General features: G+C 42.0%; 2 protein-coding genes across 7 annotated transcripts in view; one reads left to right on the plus strand and one right to left on the minus strand.

Moving 5' to 3' along the window:
- CUNH5orf22 (chromosome unknown C5orf22 homolog) overlaps positions 1 to 1,280 on the minus strand; it is a 28,584-nt gene extending 27,304 nt beyond the window's left edge. The window contains exon 1 of one of the 2 annotated variants that reach the window (XM_017526836.2): positions 1,079 to 1,280. In XM_017526836.2, the coding sequence (XP_017382325.1) occupies positions 1,079 to 1,159 (81 nt within the window). In that variant the 5' untranslated portion in view covers positions 1,160 to 1,280. The remainder of the gene's footprint in view (positions 1 to 1,078) is intronic. The other variant, XM_017526837.2, reaches the window with a different exon arrangement.
- Positions 1,281 to 1,407: 127 nt separating this feature from the next.
- Positions 1,408 to 23,141, plus strand: part of DROSHA (drosha ribonuclease III) — a 140,076-nt gene continuing 118,342 nt past the window's right edge. For 2 of the 5 annotated variants that reach the window (XM_017526833.2, XM_017526834.2), the window contains exons 1-7: positions 1,408 to 1,562; positions 2,624 to 2,754; positions 4,419 to 4,482; positions 7,045 to 7,878; positions 12,530 to 12,622; positions 18,795 to 18,905; positions 19,137 to 19,368. In XM_017526833.2, the coding sequence (XP_017382322.1) occupies positions 4,463 to 4,482; positions 7,045 to 7,878; positions 12,530 to 12,622; positions 18,795 to 18,905; positions 19,137 to 19,368 (1,290 nt within the window). In that variant the 5' untranslated portion in view covers positions 1,408 to 1,562; positions 2,624 to 2,754; positions 4,419 to 4,462. Of the gene's footprint in view, positions 1,563 to 2,036; positions 2,107 to 2,623; positions 2,755 to 4,418; positions 4,483 to 7,044; positions 7,879 to 12,529; positions 12,623 to 18,794; positions 18,906 to 19,136; positions 19,369 to 23,141 lie in introns of all 5 variants that reach the window. The other 3 variants (XM_037737875.1, XM_017526835.2, XM_037737876.1) reach the window with 3 other exon arrangements.

The raw sequence follows: 23,141 nt of genomic DNA on the forward strand, positions 1-23,141 counted from the left end.
AAAAAAAAAAAAAAAAAAAGTGGAAAAAGATAAAAATTTGTTTCTTGTAAATGGTGCAGATGATAATCTCAAGCATTACGTTGTCCTCAGAACTTCCAACTTGCACCTCCAGCTGCCTTGCTGCTGCCACCTTGAACTCAACAGGTCATGAGGGGAAACAGACAAGGACTGGGGCTCAGGAACAAACTATGGCTTAATGCCTGTTCTAACGCTAATGAGGTGTTCAAGGTACTCTAGGTCTCAAAGTTTTATTTATTTATTATTTTCTTTAAAAAGAGAGTTTTGCTCTGTTGTCCAGCCTAGAGAGCAGTGATGTGGTCATGGCTCACTGCAGTCTTGGACTCCTGGGCTCACGAGATCCTGCCACCTCAGTCTCCTGAGTAGCTGGGATGACAGGCACATGCCACTCCGTGCAGCTATTTCTTTCACTTCTATTTTTGTAGAGATGGGGTTTTGCTCTGCTGTCCAGGCTGGTTAGGGTCTTTCTGGTACCCTGAGAATGGTGGGGTTGGGCTAGGTGGTCTGTAAAGGCCATTTCTCCTCTTCGATCTTCTCTAGTTTTAGGTTTAATACCTAATTTGAAAGCACTGTCTCACCCAGGCTTTCTCATTCTCTCAAGGTCATAGACATTATATCTAGGTCCTGAGAAACCTATCTTCCTCTCCCATTAATTTTCACCATCAGTAAATCCTTCTTCTTTTTTAACATCCAGAGAACCGCCTCCCATTCCCAAGCCTATTGGTGCTACTTTAAAACAAATTTATTAGATTTATGGGCCCCGTGTCCTCTGTAGCCAGACTGTCCGGGTTCGAGTCCCGACGCTACTAGTTGTTTGGTCCTGGGATTTGGGGCAAACCGAGGTAAATACATTGCCCCGACCCGTAGGGAGCGCACGGAAAGGTTAGTTCCTATTCTTCCTAGTTAGCTGTTTTGGTGTCTTCCCCCCAGCAACGGAATCGGGCAGTTTAACTCTGGCTAACTCTCAGGACTCCGAGGCTACGGCTGTGCTGCCTGCTTGGTCCTCGGAGCGTCAGGGTGTCGCCGACTCTGCCCCAGAGCCCGGCCGCCGTCCGCTCACCTCCTGATGATCCTCCACCACCCACACAGGGAGCTTCGGGTAACGTCGGAGGCCAGTGTGCCATCCGGCGGTGTCACTCATGTTTTTGCGCCCGTCAGCTTTGCAGCAAAGCGGTGGCAGCTGGAGAGTACCCGGGAAAGCAGGAGCCTGAGTCCTGCTTGCCCTCTCCGGGCGGAAGCACGCCTTCCCCCGGTTGCGTTTTTGGATTGGAGAATTTAGGCGGAGGGAGGGCGGGCTCCAAAGGGTCTTTTACTGACTATTGGTCTAGACGTCCATCGCTCTCTCTGACGTGCCAATCACCGCGTACAAGGCCCTGCGGTGGGCAGAAGCGTTTTTCTTCCCTTGGCCCAGCTTTCTCAGGTTTGCTTTTTAATTCCCTCGGTTTCCTGTTCCGGAGGCTCGGGCGGCGCCAGTGTCTTGGTGCCTGCAGTAGTAGCCTGGCTTTGCTCTGACGGCGATCTCGCGGCCTGAGAGCCTTTTATAGGTAAAAGGGGTACTTTGCAAGTGCTAGAAGACAGTTTCCGAGTGTCAGAATTTAAACTGGAGTCTCTGGGCTGGAGCCTCCGGGGCTGGGGTGAAAGGCGTCCGGGAATTAGGGTCGGGCAGCCCCACTTCCGATCTGCAGCTAAGGGCAAAAGAACGACCCTAGGCCTGGATTCCGCAAATAAATGAAAGTGAAAAAGGAGACCTTTCATTCATTTGTGGAGTACATGCTGTGGTCCAGGCCTGGGGCCGCCCGGCTCTCGGAGGGGAGCAAGATCCTGAGCTCAGTCCCTGTCTCGTGGGGCGCAAGGTCTGGCGGGAGATGCAAACACTAAGCATGCAGTTGCAGAGCAGGATGAAGGTGACTGCCCTGCAGATCCACCTGGGGAAAGAGGGAGGTCTCAATAAATGTGTAGTCACACTTTACAACTCTTATTGCGTGTACTGGCGTTCCTAGCCGTGTTAACTATTCAAGACAGTTCCCTCAGTGTCTCTGCTTTCAAACAGCAACTGAGAAGAGACGGAGAAAACAGTTACTTTTCCAGGTGCGGTGAATTTCTTGACTTTGGAATTAAAGTTTGCATTCACAACACAGCCGGATTGTGCTGTCAATAGGTCAATTTCATGATTAGTATTTTTAGATTTTCTGACTACAGAAACATCCACAAGGATCTGGTAGTGAATATTGAGCTGTTGTTACACACTGTACAAGAGTGTTTATGACCCTGACTTTTGCCCACCTCTAGGTTCGGCATACATCTTTGTGTTCCCTAAGCCCTACACATATCTCTTTTTTTGTGTTTATTGCATTATTTGAAATTTTTAAAAAACTTATTTGTATGTGGGCTCTGAGTTCCTTGAGCCCTACAGGCTGTGTGTCTTTCTTATCTCTGAGTCTGCAGGGCCTGGGACAGTGCTTCCCATGTATGGGCTCATTAAATGTCACATGAATCAGTGAAAAGGTCTGCTTTCTGTTGTGGAGGTACATGGAAGGGAAATGTACAGTAGCAACATGGAAACATACTATTGGTGAGACAGTAAACATTTATTGACCACCTACAGTGTGCAGGATGCTTTTCCCGAAGGATACGGGATACAGAAATGACTGAATCAACCCATGTCATCAAGGAACTGGTAATCTAGTGGAGGAGTTAGACATTTGCATACTTCACCATGATGTGAGGCAGCCTCTGGTAAGTGCTGTGAAAGAATTAAGTGTAGACTAAGTCTAGAGGGAATGGGATTACCTAAGGGAATCAGGAAGGGCTTCATAGAGGAGGTGGCGTTTGAGATTGGTAGATGGATGGAAATTCATTGGACAAATTCCTAGGTGGGAGGTTTTTTTTTTTTTTTTNATGGAGCTTCTCTCCTGTTGCCCAGGCTGGAGTGCAATGGTGTGATCTGAGCTCACTGCAACCTCCGCCTAGGATGGGAGATTTTAGAGAGGAGAGTGGGAGGGAAGAACTAGCTGGTTCTTTGTACTTGTATGGTAATCAGTTGGGAAAATATGGGGTAGTAGGCTCTTTCTGGAAGTACTGGAGAACAAGCCTGGGTTCAGGGTCTCTAGGGTCTTAAATGCCAGCACAGAGTTTGAACTTGATTCTGTTGGCAGTGAGTAGCCTATGGTGGCAGGAGCAGGTGCCTGGGCCCCAGGTTTATCATGAGGGTACGGGACTGGGTCATAATAATCAGGAGCTGGCACAGTGACTCATGCCTGTAGTTCTAGCTATTTTGGAGGCTGAGGTGGGAAGATTGCTTGAGCCCAAGAGTAAGAGACAGCAGTAAGCTATGACTGCACCACTGCACTCCAGCCTAGGGACAGAGTAAGACTCTGTCTCTTAAAAAAAAAAAAAAAAAAATCAGATATTATTTGCTGCCTGTTATTTATTAAGCACAGTGATTGATAACATAATCTGAAATTATTTTCATGAGCCATTTGAAAGCCTACACAGTAAAGTTCTATTGGTGAGACTTTTAGTTAGGAAGACTTTAGGAAGATGTTTCTATGTTGAAGCTTTTTGTACTCAATATTTATGTGAGTGTTTTTGGATGTTTTGCTGAAGTTCAAGTATTTGGAAAATCATTCATGTTTACAATGTTTTTCTGTGGGAGGAACTGAGAATGAAAATCAAGAATCGTAACTGTTGTGTTAACAAGATTATGGTTATGTTTGAAGTGGAAAGCTGGCCTCACTGTGATGTTTGTGTTTGGTCTATGCCTACATGTTTTTACCATGCAGGAAACTAGAATATGAAGAGGGAGAGGGGAAATGATTTTTTTCCCCTAGTCTTTTTAACAAAGTAGAGATGATCTATGCCTATGATTTAAGTCTTTTTAGCTGGTGATAGTTTTGAGTCAGCAAAACTAGTAATAAGGACATTTTATTTTATTTTATTTATTTATTTTCTGAGACAGAGTTTTGCTCTTGTTGCCCAGGCTGGAGTGCAATGGTATGATCTCAGCTCACTGCAACCTCTGTCTCCCGGGTTCAAGCTATTCTCTTGCCTCAGCCTCCCGAGTAGCTGGGATTACAGGCATGCGCCACCACGCCCGGCTACTTTTGTATTTTTAGTAGAGACGAGGTTTCTCCATGTTATTTAGGCTGGTCTTGAGCTCCTGCCCTCAGGTGATCTGCCTGCCTCAGCCTCCCAAAGTGCTAAGGATATTTTAAAATTTAAGGACATTTAAAAATGTAGTTGAAAACTCTAATACAGTTCAACATGCTTTTAATTTTGTTAGTAGGCTAAGTGTATTGGAAGCTGCAAAATCAGTGTTATGGTAATTGCGGAAGTATTTTTTACCATTGGCAGTTGGGGAAATACGTTTATGTCGGTTTCATTCTTTCTGTTTTTTAGAGCTCATATTCTCTGCAGAAGATGTGACATATCCAGGCAGTGCATCATGATGCAAGGCAATACATGGTGAGTGTTGTGATGCGAATGGCAGTGGTTAGGAGAACAGAGAGAGGAACAAACATTGGTGCTGGCCTATAGAGGGTGGAAAGGGTTTAGATGCATGGGGAGAGGGGATAATATGCTCATTCTTTCAGCAGTGGGCACAGTACGACAGAGGGCCATGCACAGGGCTAGGAAGCCAGACCAGAACTGTTAATGGAAATCCCAGAGCCTGCCTTGAAAGCGCTTGCAGTTCCGAGGTGCGGTAGACATTAAAGGTGGAATTAGGTCCTTAGTAGGTGGATTGTAATTATTGTAAGACCTGCTAAGAAGCAACAGAGAGTGTTGTGAGAGTAAGGAACCTAATGAATCTCTGGGGGCAGTGACAGGGTTGCGGAAAGGCCAGCAAGGATATTATTGTAATAGTTATGCAGGAGATGATGGTGTGAAGTAGATTAATTCAGGAAGTATTTATGAAGCAGAAACAATAGGAATTTTTGTTTATTTTTTATTAAGGGATAGTTGCCATATAAGTGATAGCAATTTAAAAATAAAGTTTTAGCTAAGGATGGGGAGGTGAGGGAGGACAAGTCAGGTGATTGATTCTCTGGTATATGTCTTAAGGACCATTAATGGTGTCATTTATTGAGATAGGAAATACTAGGAAAAGAGCAAATGTTTATCTTGGAGGGAAAGGTAATTAGTTCCTTTTAGCATATGTTTTGTTGAATTTGCAGAGTCAGTGAGATACTCAAAGAGAGAGATCAGGTTGGCAATTGGTAGTGAGGGTCTGGAGCTCAGAAGTTGGGGGCTAAAGATATAACTTTGGGAGTTACTGACACATTGGTGGTAATTGAAGCAGTACAGGTGGGTAGTGTCACTTTGGAAGAGAGAGCGAGCAGAGGAGAAGCTGGTGTGAGGAACAGCCAGAGACGTAGGAAAGCCACAGTTAGGGCGTTATGTCAGGATGCCAAGAAACACATCCATGGGGGTGGGGGCTGGGAAGGCAAGCGGGGAGGCAACTGGACTGATCCAACAGAGATCAAGCAAGTTGATTGCAAATGACCTTTGGTTTTCAAGACGAGGCGGACACTGATCATGGCGCTCATTGGAGGGTGGCGGAAGCTGAAGTTGGATTAGAGTGAGTTGGAAGTATATGCACTTTTGTTTTAGCTTGGGCTGCCATGACTAAATGCCGTAGACTGGGTAACTTAAGCAGTAAACATTTATTTCTCACAGTTCTGGGGGCTGGCAGTCCGAGATCAGGGTGCCCGCGCAGCCAGGTTTCGGATGCACACCCTCTTCCTGCCTTGTAGGTGGCTGCCTTCTTGTTGTAGTCTCATCTGGCAAGGGGTTGTGGCGGGGATTTCTTTTCTCTTCCTCTCTCTATAAGGGTACTAATCGTATCGTAGTTACCTCTCAGATTCCCCACTTCCATATAGCATCACATTGGGCATTAGGCTTTTCTCGGCATGAATTTTGGGGTGGACACAAACATTCAGTCTGCAGCCACTTTTGAAGGGGAGGACACAGAAGGGGCAAAGTCAAGGGAAACCTGGAGGCCGAGGAAAGTACTTTATGCTGGAGTAAACCCAAGCACTTTCAAATGCTGATGCGAAGGGTCTGGTAGTGGGGAGACGTGTAAGATTGCAAAGGAGGGTGGTAATCCCAAATATGCATTTGGAGATGGGATCCAGAGCACTTGTGGCAGGATAGGCTTTGTCAGGAGGAGGGAATTGGGAGAGGCTGGAGTTAGATCCATTGTAGGAATGTTAGGAGAAGTCGAAGGAGTTCTTTTCTGATGGTTTTTGTGTTTCTCCTTGGTAGGAGACTAGCTGTGTGTTGACTGTGAAGAGAGAATGGGATATGGGGAAAGGTCCTGAATGTTTTCAGTAGTTATGGTGGGTAGTTCAGAAAGTAAGCTGACTACTGCACCATGCCAGAGGAATGAGTTGGCAGAAGCCAGTGATCATGAATTTCTTTGGCTACCACCCTGCCCAGTCAGGTATTTTTCTATAGTACTACTTTCTGGTCAGCCTCCAGAAAGCAAATTATTGGGTTCTTTGAAGCCTGGGGTATTGCCAGCTTCTTGTGACTGAAGTAGAGCAGGGCAGAGGAGTGTAGGGTATTAAAAATGAATCATGGAGATGCTATGCCGGGCAACGGAGTCTGTGCTGAATGGAGAGGGAGATGAAGATGGGAAGATGCTGGTGCAGATGTGCTTGGGACCTCCCGTGGTGAGGTCAAGATCAGAGGGCAACTTGAGCAAAGGCATGATAGCAAATGGTTGAACAATGGGATGTTGAATTGCTCATTTTGGAGGTGGAGCAGCTTTCAGGAATGGTCGGTCAAGGGACTAAACGTGGCAGTGGGTTGGGTGGCCAAGAAAGGGGAAGAGGAGTTTATTGACCTTGAAGGGTTTCAGATGTTAGCAGGAACCCAGTATTGAATGGGTGGAATATTCCAGTGCCTTCACTAGGGAGTCTTTGAGTTGCTCATGAAGATGGTCAGGCATTTATGAAACGCTGTTAACACAGTGAGGATTTTTAAAAAACAAAACTCTTCCCTTTTTTTTTTTCCACCATGAAGTCACAGAATGTCGTTCCACCCAGGACGAGGATGTCCCCGAGGACGAGGAGGACATGGAGCCAGACCCTCAGCACCATCCTTCAGGCCCCAAAATCTGAGGCTGCTTCACCCTCAGCAGCCTCCTGTGCAATATCAATATGAACCTCCAAGTGCCCCTTCCACCACTTTCTCAAACTCTCCAGCCCCCAGTTTTTTGCCTCCACGACCGGACTTTGTACCTTTCCCCCCACCTATGCCTCCTTCAGCACAAGGCCCTCTTCCCCCCTGCCCAATCAGGCCCCCTTTCCCCAACCACCAGATGAGGCACCCCTTCCCAGTTCCTCCTTGCTTTCCTCCCATGCCACCACCAATGCCCTGTCCTAATAACCCCCCAGTCCCTGGGGCACCTCCTGGACAAGGCACTTTCCCCTTCATGATGCCCCCTCCTTCCATGCCTCACCCCCCGCCCCCTCCTGTCATGCCGCAGCAGGTTAACTACCAGTACCCTCCAGGCTATTCTCACCACAACTTCCCACCTCCCAGTTTTAATAGTTTCCAGAACAATCCTAGTTCCTTCCTGCCCAGTGCTAACAACAGCAATAGTCCTCATTTCAGACACCTCCCTCCATACCCACTCCCAAAGGCTCCCAGTGAGAGAAGGTCCCCAGAAAGGCTGAAACACTACGATGATCACAGGCACCGAGATCATAGTCATGGGCGAGGGGAGAGGCATCGGTCCCTGGATCGACGGGAGCGAGGCCGCAGTCCCGACAGGAGAAGACAAGACAGCCGCTACAGATCTGACTATGACCGAGGGAGAACGCCGTCTCGCCACCGCAGCTATGAGCGGAGCAGGTAAGCCACACGTGTGTATTTCTTCAATGAACCACAGGGGCCCAGGCACAGTCATTTTCCACTTACGGCAACCAAACCAGAAGGGTCCAGTAGTGCATCTTGATTTATACAAGGAAAGAAGGCACATTTTGGACTCTCTTTTCAAGAGGAAGAAATGACCAACTGACAAGTAAGTAAGTTGATGTCAGAAAAAAATTGCTTTTGAAAAGCATTCCAACTCTACCAGTGTAGATTCATTTCAGTGAATATAAGACTTTTACTCTGAGAATGCAGTTGACATTTTAATGATGATCCCATGAGATGAAAGGTCTTGTTTGTGTTTTCATAGATTAAATTATATTCAGTGTGATCATCTTATCAGGTTACAGCATTTGAGTTTTTTTGGAACTGGTGATCTGCATGTTAACGAAGAATCAAATTAGCTAACAGGCAGGACATTCTGATTTTTAGGATAGGTGGAAATTTATTGTACATTGTTGACTTCTTGGTTTGTTTCTTTGTAGTTTAATGAAGTAAAATTATTTACACATTATGAAAGTTAGTTTTCAAAATAGCATTTTTTTTTTTTTTTTTTGTGATAGAGTCTCACTTTGTTGCCCAGGCTGGAGTACAATGGTGAGATCTCAGCTCACTGCAACCTCCACTTCCTGGGATCAAGCGGTTCTTCCACCTCAGCCTCCCAAGTTGCTGGGATTACAGGCGTGTGCCACCACACCCGGCTAATTTTTTTTTTTTTTTTTTTTTTGAGATGGAGTCTTGTTGTGTTGCTCAGACCGGAGTAGCGTGGTGGCATAATCTGGGCTCATTGCAACCTTTGCCCTCCAGGTTCAAGTGATTCTCCTGCCCCAGCCTCCTGAGTAGCTGAGATTATAGGCATGTGCCACCATGCCTGGCTCATTTTTGTGTTTTTAGTAGAGACAGGGTTTTGCCTTGTTGGCCAGGCTGGTCTTGAACTCCTCACCTCAGGTAATCCACCTGCCTTGACCTCCCAGAGTGCTAGGATTACAGGCGTGAGCCACCGTGCCCGGCCGCAAACAGCTTTTAACCCGATTTTGTTGCATTGAATTGGATTCTTATTGAAGAAAGTTGTATTTAAAAAATACTATTCCATTCTATATTACATTTCTTTTTCCAAAAGACTAAACATATATAAGTATGAGAGAAAAAAAGTTTCAAGGAGGCATTTCTAAAACTGGAATGCTAGCTGGGCTTATTCAGAAATACTCTAAAGTTATATGCAACTTTTTGTGTGTGTATGTCTTTCTATAAGGAAGCTTACATCAGATTCTCAAAGAGGAGGGTATGAGTCTGTTATCCTAAGAGCCTAAGAACCATTGGTTTATATGGAAAATAAAAGACACAACAGTGGTGCTAATGTTTATTTATTACCTCAGTGAACTCTTGGGTTGATGAAGATTTGAGGTCTTCAGTTGTCAAGCTAATTCTGGTGCTTCTCTTTCATTCCCCTGTAGTGTACTTACCTTCATTGTCTGGTGGAACTTTTGTGCTGAAAGTGTTTGAGCTCCCCAAACCAAGTCACTTCACTCTGGGTTTGCAGAGAGCTGGTCTTGGCTCTTGTCGCTCTGCAGCTGATTTCAGGAACCAGTTCACATCTGTTTCCACATTTTTCTCATGGCTTTATTGATTTGGTTCTGACTGAACATTTTGCCAGTAAATTAAATGATAGTGGCCATTCTCTGCCCTGAAGAGAGGGACTAGTGCTCAGAAGGTTCAGAAGGAAAATGTTTTGTTCCCTCTCCCTGGTGGCCTGGTGGAAGGTGGAAGGGAATGCGTTTCTTGTAGGGATGACTGATTTCCGGTGGGCCAAAGCTGAGTGAGAGTTGGTAGACTTTAAAAACTTTTTCAGCTTGAACTGCTGTTTCTGGTCAATATCATTCTGTGATGGACTAGCTGGCAGAGGCATGTGATAGTTAATGTTACAATTTTATAGTACAAATCTAAACTGGAAAGAGTAAATAGTTTCTAAGTAGTTTTCTTCAGACTCTAAACTAATTGTCCACAATCTTGTTTCTGGGAATTTTGTGGCAAACGTTCTAGATAGTGTTGTATTTCCCCCTCTGTTTTGAGAGGCTATTACTAGAGGAGTTGTCAGGGCTCTGCTGTAAATCCTACATTTTTCCATCAAGGCTTCAACTTTGAGTTATATGTTTGTTTGAAGAAACTCAGAAGTCCTGTGGATTGAGGATCTCAGTAAAATCAAGTGTCATAAGAATTACTTCTAACCTGATTTATCCTAAACCTCCTTTACTATGAGGATCTATATCTTTCTAAAATGGTCTTTATTTATATTCGAGTTGTTTTATAATGTGCTTGGGGCATTTGCTCTGGAGCTACCTAGTGGCATAGCTTCATTATAATTGGCTCCCTTTGGGATATTAATTAGGCGAAGTGTCAGTCATCTGTTTTATATGGCATGCTTCTGTGAAACAAACATGGATCACGTGAAGTCCTAATATAACTTCTAGAAGTATATTGAGGAAATTGAAACTTCATAAATTTGGATTGTGTTAAGTTTATGCAAATTCCGTAGTCTGTCCTCTGGCTGCTCGTCCCCTACTTTTGGGGTAAATTAATCTATCCTTTTACAAATTCTGTCTTCCCTCTTTCTCTCTGCCTCCAAAATGTGGTTGAATAACAATTGCAAGTTGTTTTAGGTTGGACTGTTTTTAGGCAAGATCTATATAGAAGTGGATATATATATCTGCTGTCACAAAAGATGAAAGTTACTCTAGGGGATGAGGAAAGAAATCACCACAGGCCGATGTAGTGCACCAAGCACACTGTTCAGCTGAGTGGTAAGGAAGTGTGCCCTGGGCTTCACCCAGCAAGAATTCTCACAGCTGTCCTGGTGACAGTACACGTGTAAACGTTGGAGAACTAGCATAATGTACCTAAGGAATATCTTAATGTTCGCAAACAAGGAAGAATCTTGGGAAAAGTAACACAAAAATAGCTTTTTTTGCTTTAAGTGAGTTTGTCTTAATAGTGTTACTAATGTGATTTATATCCAAATTGTTCTTTTCAAGTTCTACCCACTCAGGGGTACCAATCATCATTAGAAGTGTTAGTCTTTTTTTTTTTTTTTTATTTGAAACGGAGACTTGCTCTGTCAGGCTGGAGTGCAGTGGCGCAATCCCTGCTCACTGCAACCTCTGCCTGCTGGGTTCAAGCAATTCTCCTGCCTCAGCCTCCCAAGTGGTTGGGCCTACAGGCGTGCACCACCATGCCCAACTAATTTTTTGTAGTTTTAGTAGAGATGGAGTTTCACCATGCTGGCCAGGCTGGTCTTGAACTCCTGACCTTGTGATCCACCCGCTTCAGCCTCCCAAAGTGCTGGGATTACAGGCATGAGCCACTGCGCCCGGCCAGAAGTGTTACTCTTAAATGCAAAATTCTATTGACTACAGGTTAAAAGACAAAAATTAGAAATATCTTCTAATTAGGATTTTTATTTGGAAATATAGGCAATTCTTTTCAACAGCTGTGCCATTACAAATTACATATATCTTTGACATGTGGCATGGTTCACTAATTTCTGTATAATAATTGAGATTTACTGCCCAGATGTAAACTGTGATTTTAGAAATGTGTGAGATGAAGAATGTAGAGTCCCAATCTCTGGCTGCTTTATGTGGGACAGCTGATATATGCCTGAGGATTGTGTGTATATTGGAAACATTATTCAAAGGAGTCTTCCTCTAGAACAGGGAAATCTTTAACTGAAAAACAATTTCTGTTTTAATACCTAAGCACTTGCTGACCTCTGTCAGTTTTGTAGGTTCTATTTTCCATGTATTGACATTTCTGTTTGGTGATAGCTTGGGGGATATTTTTGAGTTCAGACATTTTTATGGTCTTCTTGCTGGACTCAGGTTAATATAGCATTTTATTTTTTCTATTCTAAGATTGGAAGGTTGTTTCCTTTAGACTTATGGTTCTGATTCAGACACACTAGAGTTCAGATATCTCTTCTAGATCCTTATTGTTAAATAGGCTCAAAAGCTATTATTATAAAACTCCAATTTTACATTGGAAGGTTTTTAAAATTCCTCATTATACTTTTTTACATTAAGTAAATCCAGCATCTCCATTTAGAGTTTTTTTCCAGGTGAAAAATAGTATTCAAGTGACTCAGTCATGGCCTTGTGGCAGGTTGGTGATAGTTAAAACTACAACTCAAGCTTATAAGCCATAAGTGTTAAGAGCTCTTTCATTGTAGAACCTTGTCCTAATTTTCACTATAAAAGCTTTATAATTTGCATTTATTTGATGGGTGAGAGCATTTTCTAGAAATCAATAGTTTTCCCTGTAGGTTAAATAACCAAGGATTGGCTGATTGCAAGATCTTAAGGGAAGATCAGGATAAAATTCCCTTTATTGCTTAGCATCACATATGACTTGTTTCTTTAAAGAAAACCACAAAAGTTGTCCAAGTTAGTTAACTTCTGTAAAGGGGAAAGCTCCTTTATAACCTGTAATAAATTAAGGAGGCATAAAAATGTCCCCTAGTGAATAGTACCTGAAAAATTCCTAGATGTGGTCCATTGATTTAGAAGATGAATTCAGTGAAAAGAGATGGTGTTTTTGAGTCTTTCTGTTGAAAACAGCTCTGTGTATTAATTCCTTTAAGAGAGCGAGAACGGGAGAGACACAGGCATCGAGACAACCGAAGATCACCATCTCTGGAAAGGTCCTACAAAAAAGAGTATAAGAGATCTGGAAGGTAAGCAAGGAGTTGACACTGGAAGAAGTCATAGGATTCTCTCCTTGAATTCAGATTTTGTGCATGTATAGAGTGTCAGCGAAGTCTTCATAATGGGCTCAGAGTCTGTCCAAGATGACTTGTGAAAAGCGAAAGCAGCCTGTAATTTAAAAGCCTTTACTTTCAAGATGTGTTGATTATGCACAAGGAAAATCTTGATAAATTTCCAACAATTAGAAATTATACAGACCACTTTTTCTGACCACAGTGCTATAAAATTATACATTAGGTAGGGGCAGGTCGTGGTGGCTCACGCCTATAATCCCAGCACTTTGGGAGGCTGAGGCGGGCAGATCACCTCAGGTCGAGGGTTCAAGACCAGCCTGACTAACATGGAGAAACCCCCTCTCTACTAAAAATACAAAATTAGCTGGGCATGGTGGCACATGCCTGTAATCCCAGCTACTTGGGAGGCTGAGGCAGGAGAATTACTTGAACCCGGGAGGTGGAGGTTGCAGTGAGCCGAGATTGCGCCATTGCACTCCAGCCTGGGCAACAAGAGCAGAACTGCGTCTCAAATAAACAAACAAGCAAACAAACAAAACGATACATTAATAATTCATGATATTTCAAAAAACCTTGGAAATTAATAATTACACTCTTAAATTTACATGTTTCAGAGAAAAGGAGCAAAACTGCAGTCATATTTTCATTAGAAAATGACAATGCTTAAATTGCTGTCACCCACAACTTAAAGGGTGTAATCAATTCTATATCCCAAAGAACAACACTCTAGAGTCTGACAGATTTGATGTCAGTTGTTAGCTCTCCCAACTTTATTATTGGGCAAAGTTATCAGTGTCTTCGTTTGTAAACTGAAGACAGTTATATGTACCTTCTTGAGTGATGAGGGGTCATTGAGATAATGCATGTCAAATACTTAGAGCTGGGCCTGAAATAAGTGCCAAATACATAGTAACTATGTATGTAATTATTATCTGAGCCCTTGGCTACATAAATTGGTGGAGCTTAAGAAAAACAAAAAAAGGGACCAGGCACGGTGGCTCACGCCTGTAATCCCAGCACTTTGGGAGGCCGAGGTGGGTGAATCATGAGGTCAAGAGATCGAGACCATCCTGGCTAACATGGTGAAACCCCATCTCTACTAAAAATACAAAAATTATCTGGGTGTGGTGGCGTGCGCCTGTAGTCCCAGCTTCTCGGGAGACTGAGGCAGGAGCATTGCTTGCACCCCAGGAGGCGGAGGTTGCAGTGAGCCGAGGTCTCACCACTGCATTCCAGCCTGGCTCCCAGCTATGGAGCGAGACTCTGTCTCAAAGAAAAAAAAAAAGGGATTTAAAGCTAAATTAATGAAATAGAAACAGAACTATAGTCATATAACTATATTGTAAATAAATGCAAGTACAACTTTTAAAGTGGGAAATCAAGAAAAGAAAAAGGTACATAACATTAGATTTCAGAAAGTGTATTATTACAGGAATGAAAAGAGATTTAAAAATTTAAAACAGTATAAAAATTAACTTGAATGTGATGGGTTGATTTCTAAGAAAGCAAAAATAATTTCACACAAGAAGCAGAAAACTTTAATAGGTCAGTAATTGTGGGAAAAATGGAAAAAGCTGACTTTGCGCCACCTCTAAAAAAAGTTTTAAAGTGGTCTTGAACACTAAAAAAAGATAGAAAGAAAGCTCAGCTCATTCTGTGGTAGCAGGAAAAGCCAGATGGCAAAACTTAACCAAGGAGAAAAAATTGACACAAAATGACGCAGCAATCTCTCTTACAAATGTGGATATAAAAACACTAATTAGGATATTGGCAAATGTTTTCTGTAGTTTATTAAAATAACTGATAGAGTTTATTCCAAGACTGCATGGATAGGAAAGTTAATATTAGAAAATTTATATTCTTTTTGTCAAAATCTGTAGGATTATCTCAGTACTTGCCTATGAGATATTTAAAGTAAAACCAGCATCCAGTTGTGAGTAACAACTAATAAACTAGAAATATTAGCAGATGTCTTTAACATGATGAAGAATGCTAGCTCATGATGAGCCTGTGGATATCATCCCTGATATGTAGTGTTGAAACCTGCAGGTTTTTTCCATACAAATTTGAAAAAGGGCAAGGAGGCCCCATTGCTTATCATTGTTACCCAATATCCTTACAACACAATCAACATGCTAATTAAAAACATGGTGTTTTTGTGTTTCCCGGGTATTGTACTGCTGTGGGTGGTATAGTCATTAACAAGGATCCTCACTTAATAGGAAAAGGAAAGTTAAGTGCTACAAGTGCTTTTGATAGGGCAATTACATGTTGCTCCAGGTTAGATGAGATTAATTAGGAAGGATGAAATGCCGTGAGTTAGATGAGATTAATTAGGAAGGATGAAAAGAGGGCCTGAGGAGTAGAAGATGAGATAGGAGAAAAGCCAGGGCATTATGTCAGTGGACATCACTGAGGACCTATTTGAGGGGGATGATTTTTAACGTATAAGTGCTGGAAATAGCCTCGGTCTAATGGTTTCTTCTCTAATGCCTGGGAGATTGCACAGAAGGTAGACTTGCATTCTGTGATTTCTGACTAATGCAGTAGAAAATAAAAGTTAGAGATGGAAATACTGGGGAGGGGAAAAGTTACCAGTTTATGTTATAGCATATTGGTGAGAGGAAATATTTGGAGTTTGTATTTTGAATTTTGGAGTGCCTAAGACACTTACCTAAAAAAAAAATCTGTTGTTTCTATTTTGAAATGCCTGTCTCAAAGTGTTAGAAAAAATATTAATTGATGTTCACAACAGATGACCTTGAGCATTCATTACATCATTCACAAGGCCTGTTTAAAAGGATGGGGGAGGATGTCTTTTGCCTGTGTTTCTTGGTAATAATAAGAAACATTGGTGGTATTTCTTTTTAGAATATGCTGAAATGTCTATATCAACCATATTAGCATTTAACTACCACTTCCTAGCTTTATTGTGTTAGATAAGTGACTAATTTTCAAGGCTGTTTTCTCATTTGTAGGGCATGTTAATATCTGCCTCTTAGGCTTGCTGTCAGGATGAAATGTGAAATGTCAGTAAAGTGGTGACATTTCAGCAGAGTGCCAGCCTCGGAGTAAGCACCAAAACAAACAAACAAACAAAACTGAGCCACTAGGAACTAAGAGTTGCCATTACTGCCTGACCAGTATTTTTAATAGCCTTTTTAATAAAAAGGACTACCTGGTTAGAAAATGTGATGCAAAGAAAAAGTAAATTTAAAAATCACTATGGAAAGTTATTAATAAATTAATTAAGCATCTTGTAATGCATAGGACCAATGGGAAGAATAAAATGTAGCTGATGATAAAGAAGCTGAGGTAGTGAAAGGAAGGTATATCATAGTCCCATAGTGGATAACCATGTGGTAAAAATACTAGTTTTCTTCACAGTATACTCATGCACTACATGACATCTCAGTCAGTGACGGACTGTATACAATGTTGGTCCTAAAGATTATAGTACCTTATTTTTTTACTGGACCTTTTCTATGTTCAAATGTGTCCTTACCACTGTGTTACAATTGCCTACAGTATTCAGTACAGTCACATGCTGTACAGGTTTCTAGCCTAGTAGGAACAGGCTATAATATCACCTGTCCTAGGTGTGTAGTAGGCTATACTATCTAAGTTTGTGTAGGTACACTGTGATGTTTGCACAGCGATGAAATCACCTAAAGACTCATTTCTTAGAATATATCTCTGTTGTCATTAAGTGATGCATGACTGTAATGTATAATTTTAATGTAACTTCAGTTAAAGTACTGGTTTTTAAAAAATTTTTTTTAAGTTTTAAAAGATATAAAAAGAGATGGGGTCTTATGTTGGCCAGATTGGTCTTCAAGTACTGGCCTCAAGAGATCCTCCCACCTTGGCCTCCCAAAATGCTGGGATTACAGGCATGAGCCACCCATGCCCGACTCAGAGTACTGGCTTTAGAACTTATAATGAGTCATTAGTTTTTCTTTGAACTAGAAGTTAGGATAATATAGAAAAATAGTAACACAAGGATACTTACTCTGGAATAATTAAATGTTCTGGAAATATATAATAATTTGAAAAATTTAGTATGGGTTAAATAGATCAATGAAACATATTGAGCAACATTCAAGAATATGCATTACTTACATCTAATACATAGTATGTAAAGTTACATATGATAAATTGTATTTTTTTTTTCAAATCAGAGGAGAAACTGGCAATTGGTGAGCCATTTGGAGGAAAAATTGAGATTAGATTTCTGCCTTACACCTTGGAGAGAATTTAAAAATTGTGTTAAAAGTAACTGATGAAAATGTAAAATTTTTATTTAACCTTGGGATAGGAAATGGTTTCTAGGCATACTAAGGCAGGAAGCATAAAAAGATCTCTAGATTTGACTGTATAAAAGTTTATGTAGCAACAAACAAACATTTCAAAGCAAGAAACTGAAAACAGTTACAATGCATACGACAGAGGGAGGACAGTTATCTTAATAAAAACTGTTTCAACCAATTAAAGAAAGACTCTAATCCTAATTTAGAAAGTATTTGCATACCTATGACCAGAATGCTCACAAGTAAGCATGAAATGTATTCATTTCAGTATTCATAAAATATTGCAAATTAAATTATATGAAAATACATTTTCATCAGAACGGCAAAGATTAAAAATAACAATGGTGATAGGATGTGTGGAAATGGGAATTCTTTTGTGGTTTTGTTGGTTGTCTAAACGAGTAGTAGCTAACTGGAGAGAAGCCTTAAAAAGTACACATTTGGGAAATAAATCTGAGAAGTCTGCAAAGAACACAAATGTGGTCATGATAGCATTGTTTATGGTGGAAGAAAAGTAAATGTTAACCTAAATGACAATTATTAGGTTTGTTAAATTATGGTATATATATTTAAAAGAATAATAATGTACCCGTTAAAAATGCTCCAAATATAGAATTATTGAAGTAGGTGTTCCTGATTTACTACTGAATTGAGAAGGTCAGGCTATAACATTAAAACATTTGTGAAATATAGTGATTATCTCTGAGTGGTATTATGTGTGGTTTTGTTTTCTTTTTGTTTATGTTTGTGCTTTTTTTTTTCTATAGTGAACATACATTGACAGTAAGTTTTCTGGTAACAAAACTAATGCATATTGTAATGTTTAGAAGTTATATAAATAATACGTGTACACTTTCTAATCCTCCCCAAATATGTATACCTACACAGACATATATACATACAGACTTTCCCTATTATAAAATTAGAAGTTAGTGGTAGAGTTAATGAGAATAGTTGTTACTTTGATCAGGATGTACACTTTCATGGACAGTAGTAATATCCATGGTCTAATAAAGCAGTTTTTCTACTTAGCTGCATTCTCAAGGTCTGTGTGTTCTACCTAAGTTTCTTGGGCTTAAATTAAAATCTACCCTATAGGTTTTCTTGTTATTGTCATTGTTTTGAGACAGGGTCTTGCTCTGTTGCCCAGGCTGGATTGCAGTGATGCGATCATAGCTCACTGCAGCCTCAGCCTTCTGGGCTCACGTGATCCTCCCACCTCAGCCCCCTGAGTAGCTGGGACTACAGGTGTGCACCAACATGCCTGGTTAATTTTTGTGTTTCTTTTAGAGACAGGGTTTCACCATGCTACCCAGGCTGGTCTGGAATCCCTGGGCTTAAGTGCTCCTCCTGCCTTGGTCTTCCAAAGTGTTGGGATTACAGAGGTGAGCCACCATGCGCAACTGACCCTGTATGTTTTTTCCTTCAAGTACATCCCTAGGATGGGTCTTTGCAGACTTCAAGCCCAGGATGTCAAGGAGATGGAGTTGTTTTTTCCTCCTTTATTGACTGAGTTAATGTTAGTATTTGTGAGGATCAAAATTCGGCAAAGTGTTGATTCACTAAGTAGTAATACCCAAGTCTGAGGTTCCAGAGATATAGTTAGCATGATATAACTGGTTCACTCTTGGATTATAATTATAGGCCTCAGGCTAAATTTATGGCCATATTGGGACCCTGTTTTGTGGAATCTTAAAAGTTTTTTTTTTTTTTCCTGGCAAAGCAAGATGTGGAGGATTCAAAACTGGCATTCTCATTGCTGAAATTGTCCATATGTGGACATTTCCAAACATTTCGCAAATATCTTTTTCTTCTAGGAGTTACGGTTTATCGGTTGTTCCTGAATCTGCTGGATGCACACCAGAATTACCTGGGGAGATTATTAAAAATACAGATTCTTGGGCCCCACCCCTGGAGATTATGAATCAGTAAGTAGATGTGGGGTGGGGCCTGGGGATTTGTATTTTTAAACAAGTAAACTTCAGGTGATTCTGATGCCACCAGACTGGTATTTGGGAATCACTCGTTTAACAAAAGTATGTGGTTTGGCATGGTATTGGTATTTTAGGTGAAAATGCACCAAATAGGTGAAATAGAATAGTTTTTAGAATGGAAGAGTATATTTAATAATTAATAACCTCCTTTGCCCTCTTTTGAAGTCGCTCCCCGAGTAGGGAGAAGAAGAGAGCTCGTTGGGAGGAAGAAAAAGACAGGTGGAGCGACAACCAGAGCTCTGGCAAAGACAAGAACTATACCTCAATCAAGGAAAAAGAGCCTGAGGAGACGACGCCAGACAAGAACGAGGAGGAGGAGGAAGAACTTCTTAAGCCTGTGTGGATTCGATGTACTCATTCAGAAAACTACTACTCCAGCGACCCCATGGATCAGGTGGTAGGTCCAGAGTAGCAGACAAGCTACAGACTAGGGTTTCTCTGCATTGTCACTATTGGCATTTTGGGTGTATTGTGGGGACTGCCCTGTGCAGTGTAGGATGTTTAGCAGCATCTCTGGGCTCTACCTATTAGATGCCAGTACTAACCCTCCTCAGTTGTGATGACCAAAAACGTCTTCAAGTATTGCCGCATGTCCCCTGGGGGGAAACGATCACCCCCAGTTGAGAATTGTTGTTATGGACAAAAGCTGTTTTAAAAAGCTAAAGGCCAAGAGTGCAGTAGGTTAATAAAAGTATCTTTTTATAATGCATTTATTTATTTTTGAGACAAGGTCTCGCTCTGTCACCCAGGCTGGAGTGCTGTGGCACGATCATGGCTCACTGCAGCCTTGATCTCCCAGGCTCAAGTGCTTCTCCTACTTCAGCCTCCTAAGTAGCTGGAATTACGGGGGCATGTGCCATCATGACTGGCTAATTTATGTTTTATTATTTATTTATTTTAATATGACCTCTTACTCCATTGCCCAGGCTGGAGCGCAGTGGCGTGATCTCAGCTCACTGCAACCTCCATCTCCCGGGTTCAAGTGATTCTTCTGCCTCAACTTCCTGAGTAGCTGCGACTACAGGCATGCACCACCAAAATTGGCTAATTCTTGTATTTTTAGTAGAGTTGAGGTTTCACCAGATTGGTCAGGTTGGTCTTGAACTCCTGACCTCGTGATCCGCTCTTCTTGACCTTTCAAAGTGCTGTGGTTACAGGCGTGAGCCACCGCACCTGGCCTTTTTTATTTTTTAGTAGAAACAAGGACATACTATGTTACCCATAACTCTGGTCTCGAATGCCTGAGCTCAAGCAGTCCTCCTGCCTTAGCCTCCCAAAGTTCTAGGATTATTGGTGTGAGCCACTGTGCCCAGCCCATCCTGCATTTTGAATGATACTGGTAGTCTTGATACTGGTGGTTTCATAAGCTGTCACATGTAACTTGTTTATGGTGTGTATGTGTATATGTGTGTGTGTGTTTTTTCTCCAAAATGAGAAATAAGGAAGAATTTGAGTTTGTCTCTTCGAAGTGTATCCTTGACCAAAAGAGCACCAACCACATGAAGTTGCCCATGCATATTGGCTAGTTTTGCAGAAAGGGAGAGCCATTGTCGCCATTAATGGGCTGGAGAGAGGACTCCTAGGGCACATGCTGCCAGGGACGGGGCGTCTGTGGAGCTGCAGCTGCCGCTTTTATCGCCACGGTGGACTGCACCACCACCTCTACATGCTCACTTCTCTTTTCTTTCTTCTATTTACATTTTATTTTCTGTCACTGTCTCCTTTTCGCTCTGTCTTTCCCTCATCCCCCTACGCGTCATGCCTCCATCCTGTTAGGCATCTTTGCTGCAGAGTAGGCATGCTGTAATGTTGATTGATTAAATGAATGAGTTGACATCTCATTCACTGAATTAATGAACTCATAGACAGATTTAGGGCATGAAAAGTTGCAGATGTTAGATTTAGTGTATGGGATTAGATAAGAGATAAGAGAGGGTTGTGTTGTTTGTAATTTTGTGAAAATAGCTTCTATTTGGACTCGTATCTGTGGGGAACTTGAAAGGAGATTTCTATGTTTTTGGAAATAAAGGGTTTGAGAAGCCTCTCATAGTGGTGCGATATTTTACTTGATAAAATAAATATCAAGGAAGCGAAAAGGAGACAGTGACAGAAAATAAAAAATAGAGGAGGCTTTGAAGTCATAGTTTATGTGGTCATCAAGTGAGATGTTGATCACTACCTGCAGAGGTCTGTCCTGCAGACCCTGTCTTAGTGATGGATGGGTAAAATACACTCACACGCCAGAGTATAGTGATTTAGTGGGCTAGGGAGGTTGTCACCTGTTCTCAGAGGGCGATTGCAGCTACCTGATCCCTTCTAACTTCCTCCTTACATTTGTTCAGTATCTGTTTAATAACAGAGGTTCTAAGTCAACAGGCTCTTGGCTAATTAACATGGCTTAAAGAGTGGTTTTATAAATGATAAAAGATTTTCTTTCTGGGGCCCATGAATGGGTAATCCCCCTTCGTGACCTCCGCCTGAGAGGGCCATCCAGTACAAAGTTTACTTGAGTAAACAAATAGAGACAAAGGAATGTGGGGTAAACAGACTTAACTGGGGGAGCTTCTGTTATCCCTAGTCTTCACCCTATGACCTACTGCTGTAACCAAAGAACTGGCTGCCTTCAGCCTGTGAATGAAAACCTTTTGGCCTTCCAAAAGGTTTGAGACTATAATCTTACAACTTTCCCTAATATTTCCCTTAATATTTTGCCAACCATCCTGAGTGAGTATCAGCATGGTACAGGGAAGGGAAAGCTCACATAGTGTGCACTTCCATGGTGTGAGAACATTACTCCGAGCTTCTCATGTTATCTTAGTTAACCCTCAAAACACCCCTGGCAAGAAGGTGTTCTGTCAGCTAGAAATGCTGCTGGGAGTAATAACACCTGACTAAATGGAACTTCAACAAGCTGAGTTTGTTTTTCTCATAATAAGGTACCTGGAGGGAGGCTCTGGCTGGTGTTCATGGAGTGGCTCAGCAATGGCAGGCTCCGCTGTCTTCCTGAGCATCTTCCACAGTTGCAGGATGATGCAGGACCTGCAGGCCTCAGTGTCTCCACACACAGGGTGCAGACAGCATGTGGGGTGGAGCATTCCTCCAGTGTCTTGCCCAAACTCTCCTTCCATCCCTTGGTTCCCCTTCTCTCCCTTCACCAGAGCTATGTCACATGCCTACCCCAGGGATTCGTTTTTCCTCACCGCCATGACAGAGTTCCACAAATGGCATGGATTAAAACAACACACATTTGTCATCTCACAGCTCTGGAGGTCAGAAGTCCAGCTTGGGTCTCACTGGCTCCATCAAGGTGTCAGCAGGTCTGTGCTCCTTTCCGGAGGCTCTGGAGAAAATCTGTTTTCTTGCCCATTCAGGTTGCTGGCAGAGTTCGGTTTCTTGTGTCTGGAGGACAGGACCTTGTGTCCTCGCTGGCCGTCAGGTGAGGGCCCTTCTTGGTTCCTACAGGCCATGTGCATTCCTTGACTTATGGATCCCTTCCTCTGTCTTCAAAGCCAGCAGTGGTAGTTGAGTCCTTCTCATGCTTTAAATAGCTCTTGCCTCTTTTGCTGTTATATCTCTGATGCCTGTTGGCAAAGGTTCCCTGCTTTTAAGGGCTCTGTGCTATGACTGGGTTCACCCAGGTGCAATTCCTTTTTACCATGTAAGTTAACGTATTCAATTTTTGGGGATTAGGACATGGACATCTTTGGGGGGGGTGGCTCAGCCCACCTTCCCAGAGATCAGGAGTTCTCTGGAAGCCTGCTTCTATTAGGAAGAAGGCAAGAATGGCTGCCATAGGTGTTTTTATTCCTAAAAGAATAAAGATGAAGACACTGAAGTTCAGAGAGTTTAAATAGAGCTGGTTGTTTTGTATTACATCGTTATGGGTATATTAAAACTCCAGTGTAGGAGAAAGTCTGATAAACTCAAAAGGCTGACATTTGCCTTTGAGTTTTGTCATCTGTGGTGCAGAGAAGGTGGTGAGAATGTCAAAGCTATCCTGGCATTGCCACTCTCAACAATGAGATGGAGCCTGAGTTATCCCCTCTTCTGAGTACCAGATTTTATGATTTGCCTTAATTTTACATTTGACAGGTCTGGCTTTTACATTTTAAGACTACTAAGTCAGAGTGTGAACATGTAAAGTGATTTTCTTTTTTTTTTTTTTTTTTT

Source organism: Cebus imitator, unplaced genomic scaffold (assembly GCF_001604975.1).
Source record: "Cebus imitator isolate Cc_AM_T3 unplaced genomic scaffold, Cebus_imitator-1.0 Scaffold44, whole genome shotgun sequence".
Taxonomy (NCBI): Eukaryota; Metazoa; Chordata; class Mammalia; order Primates; family Cebidae; genus Cebus; species Cebus imitator.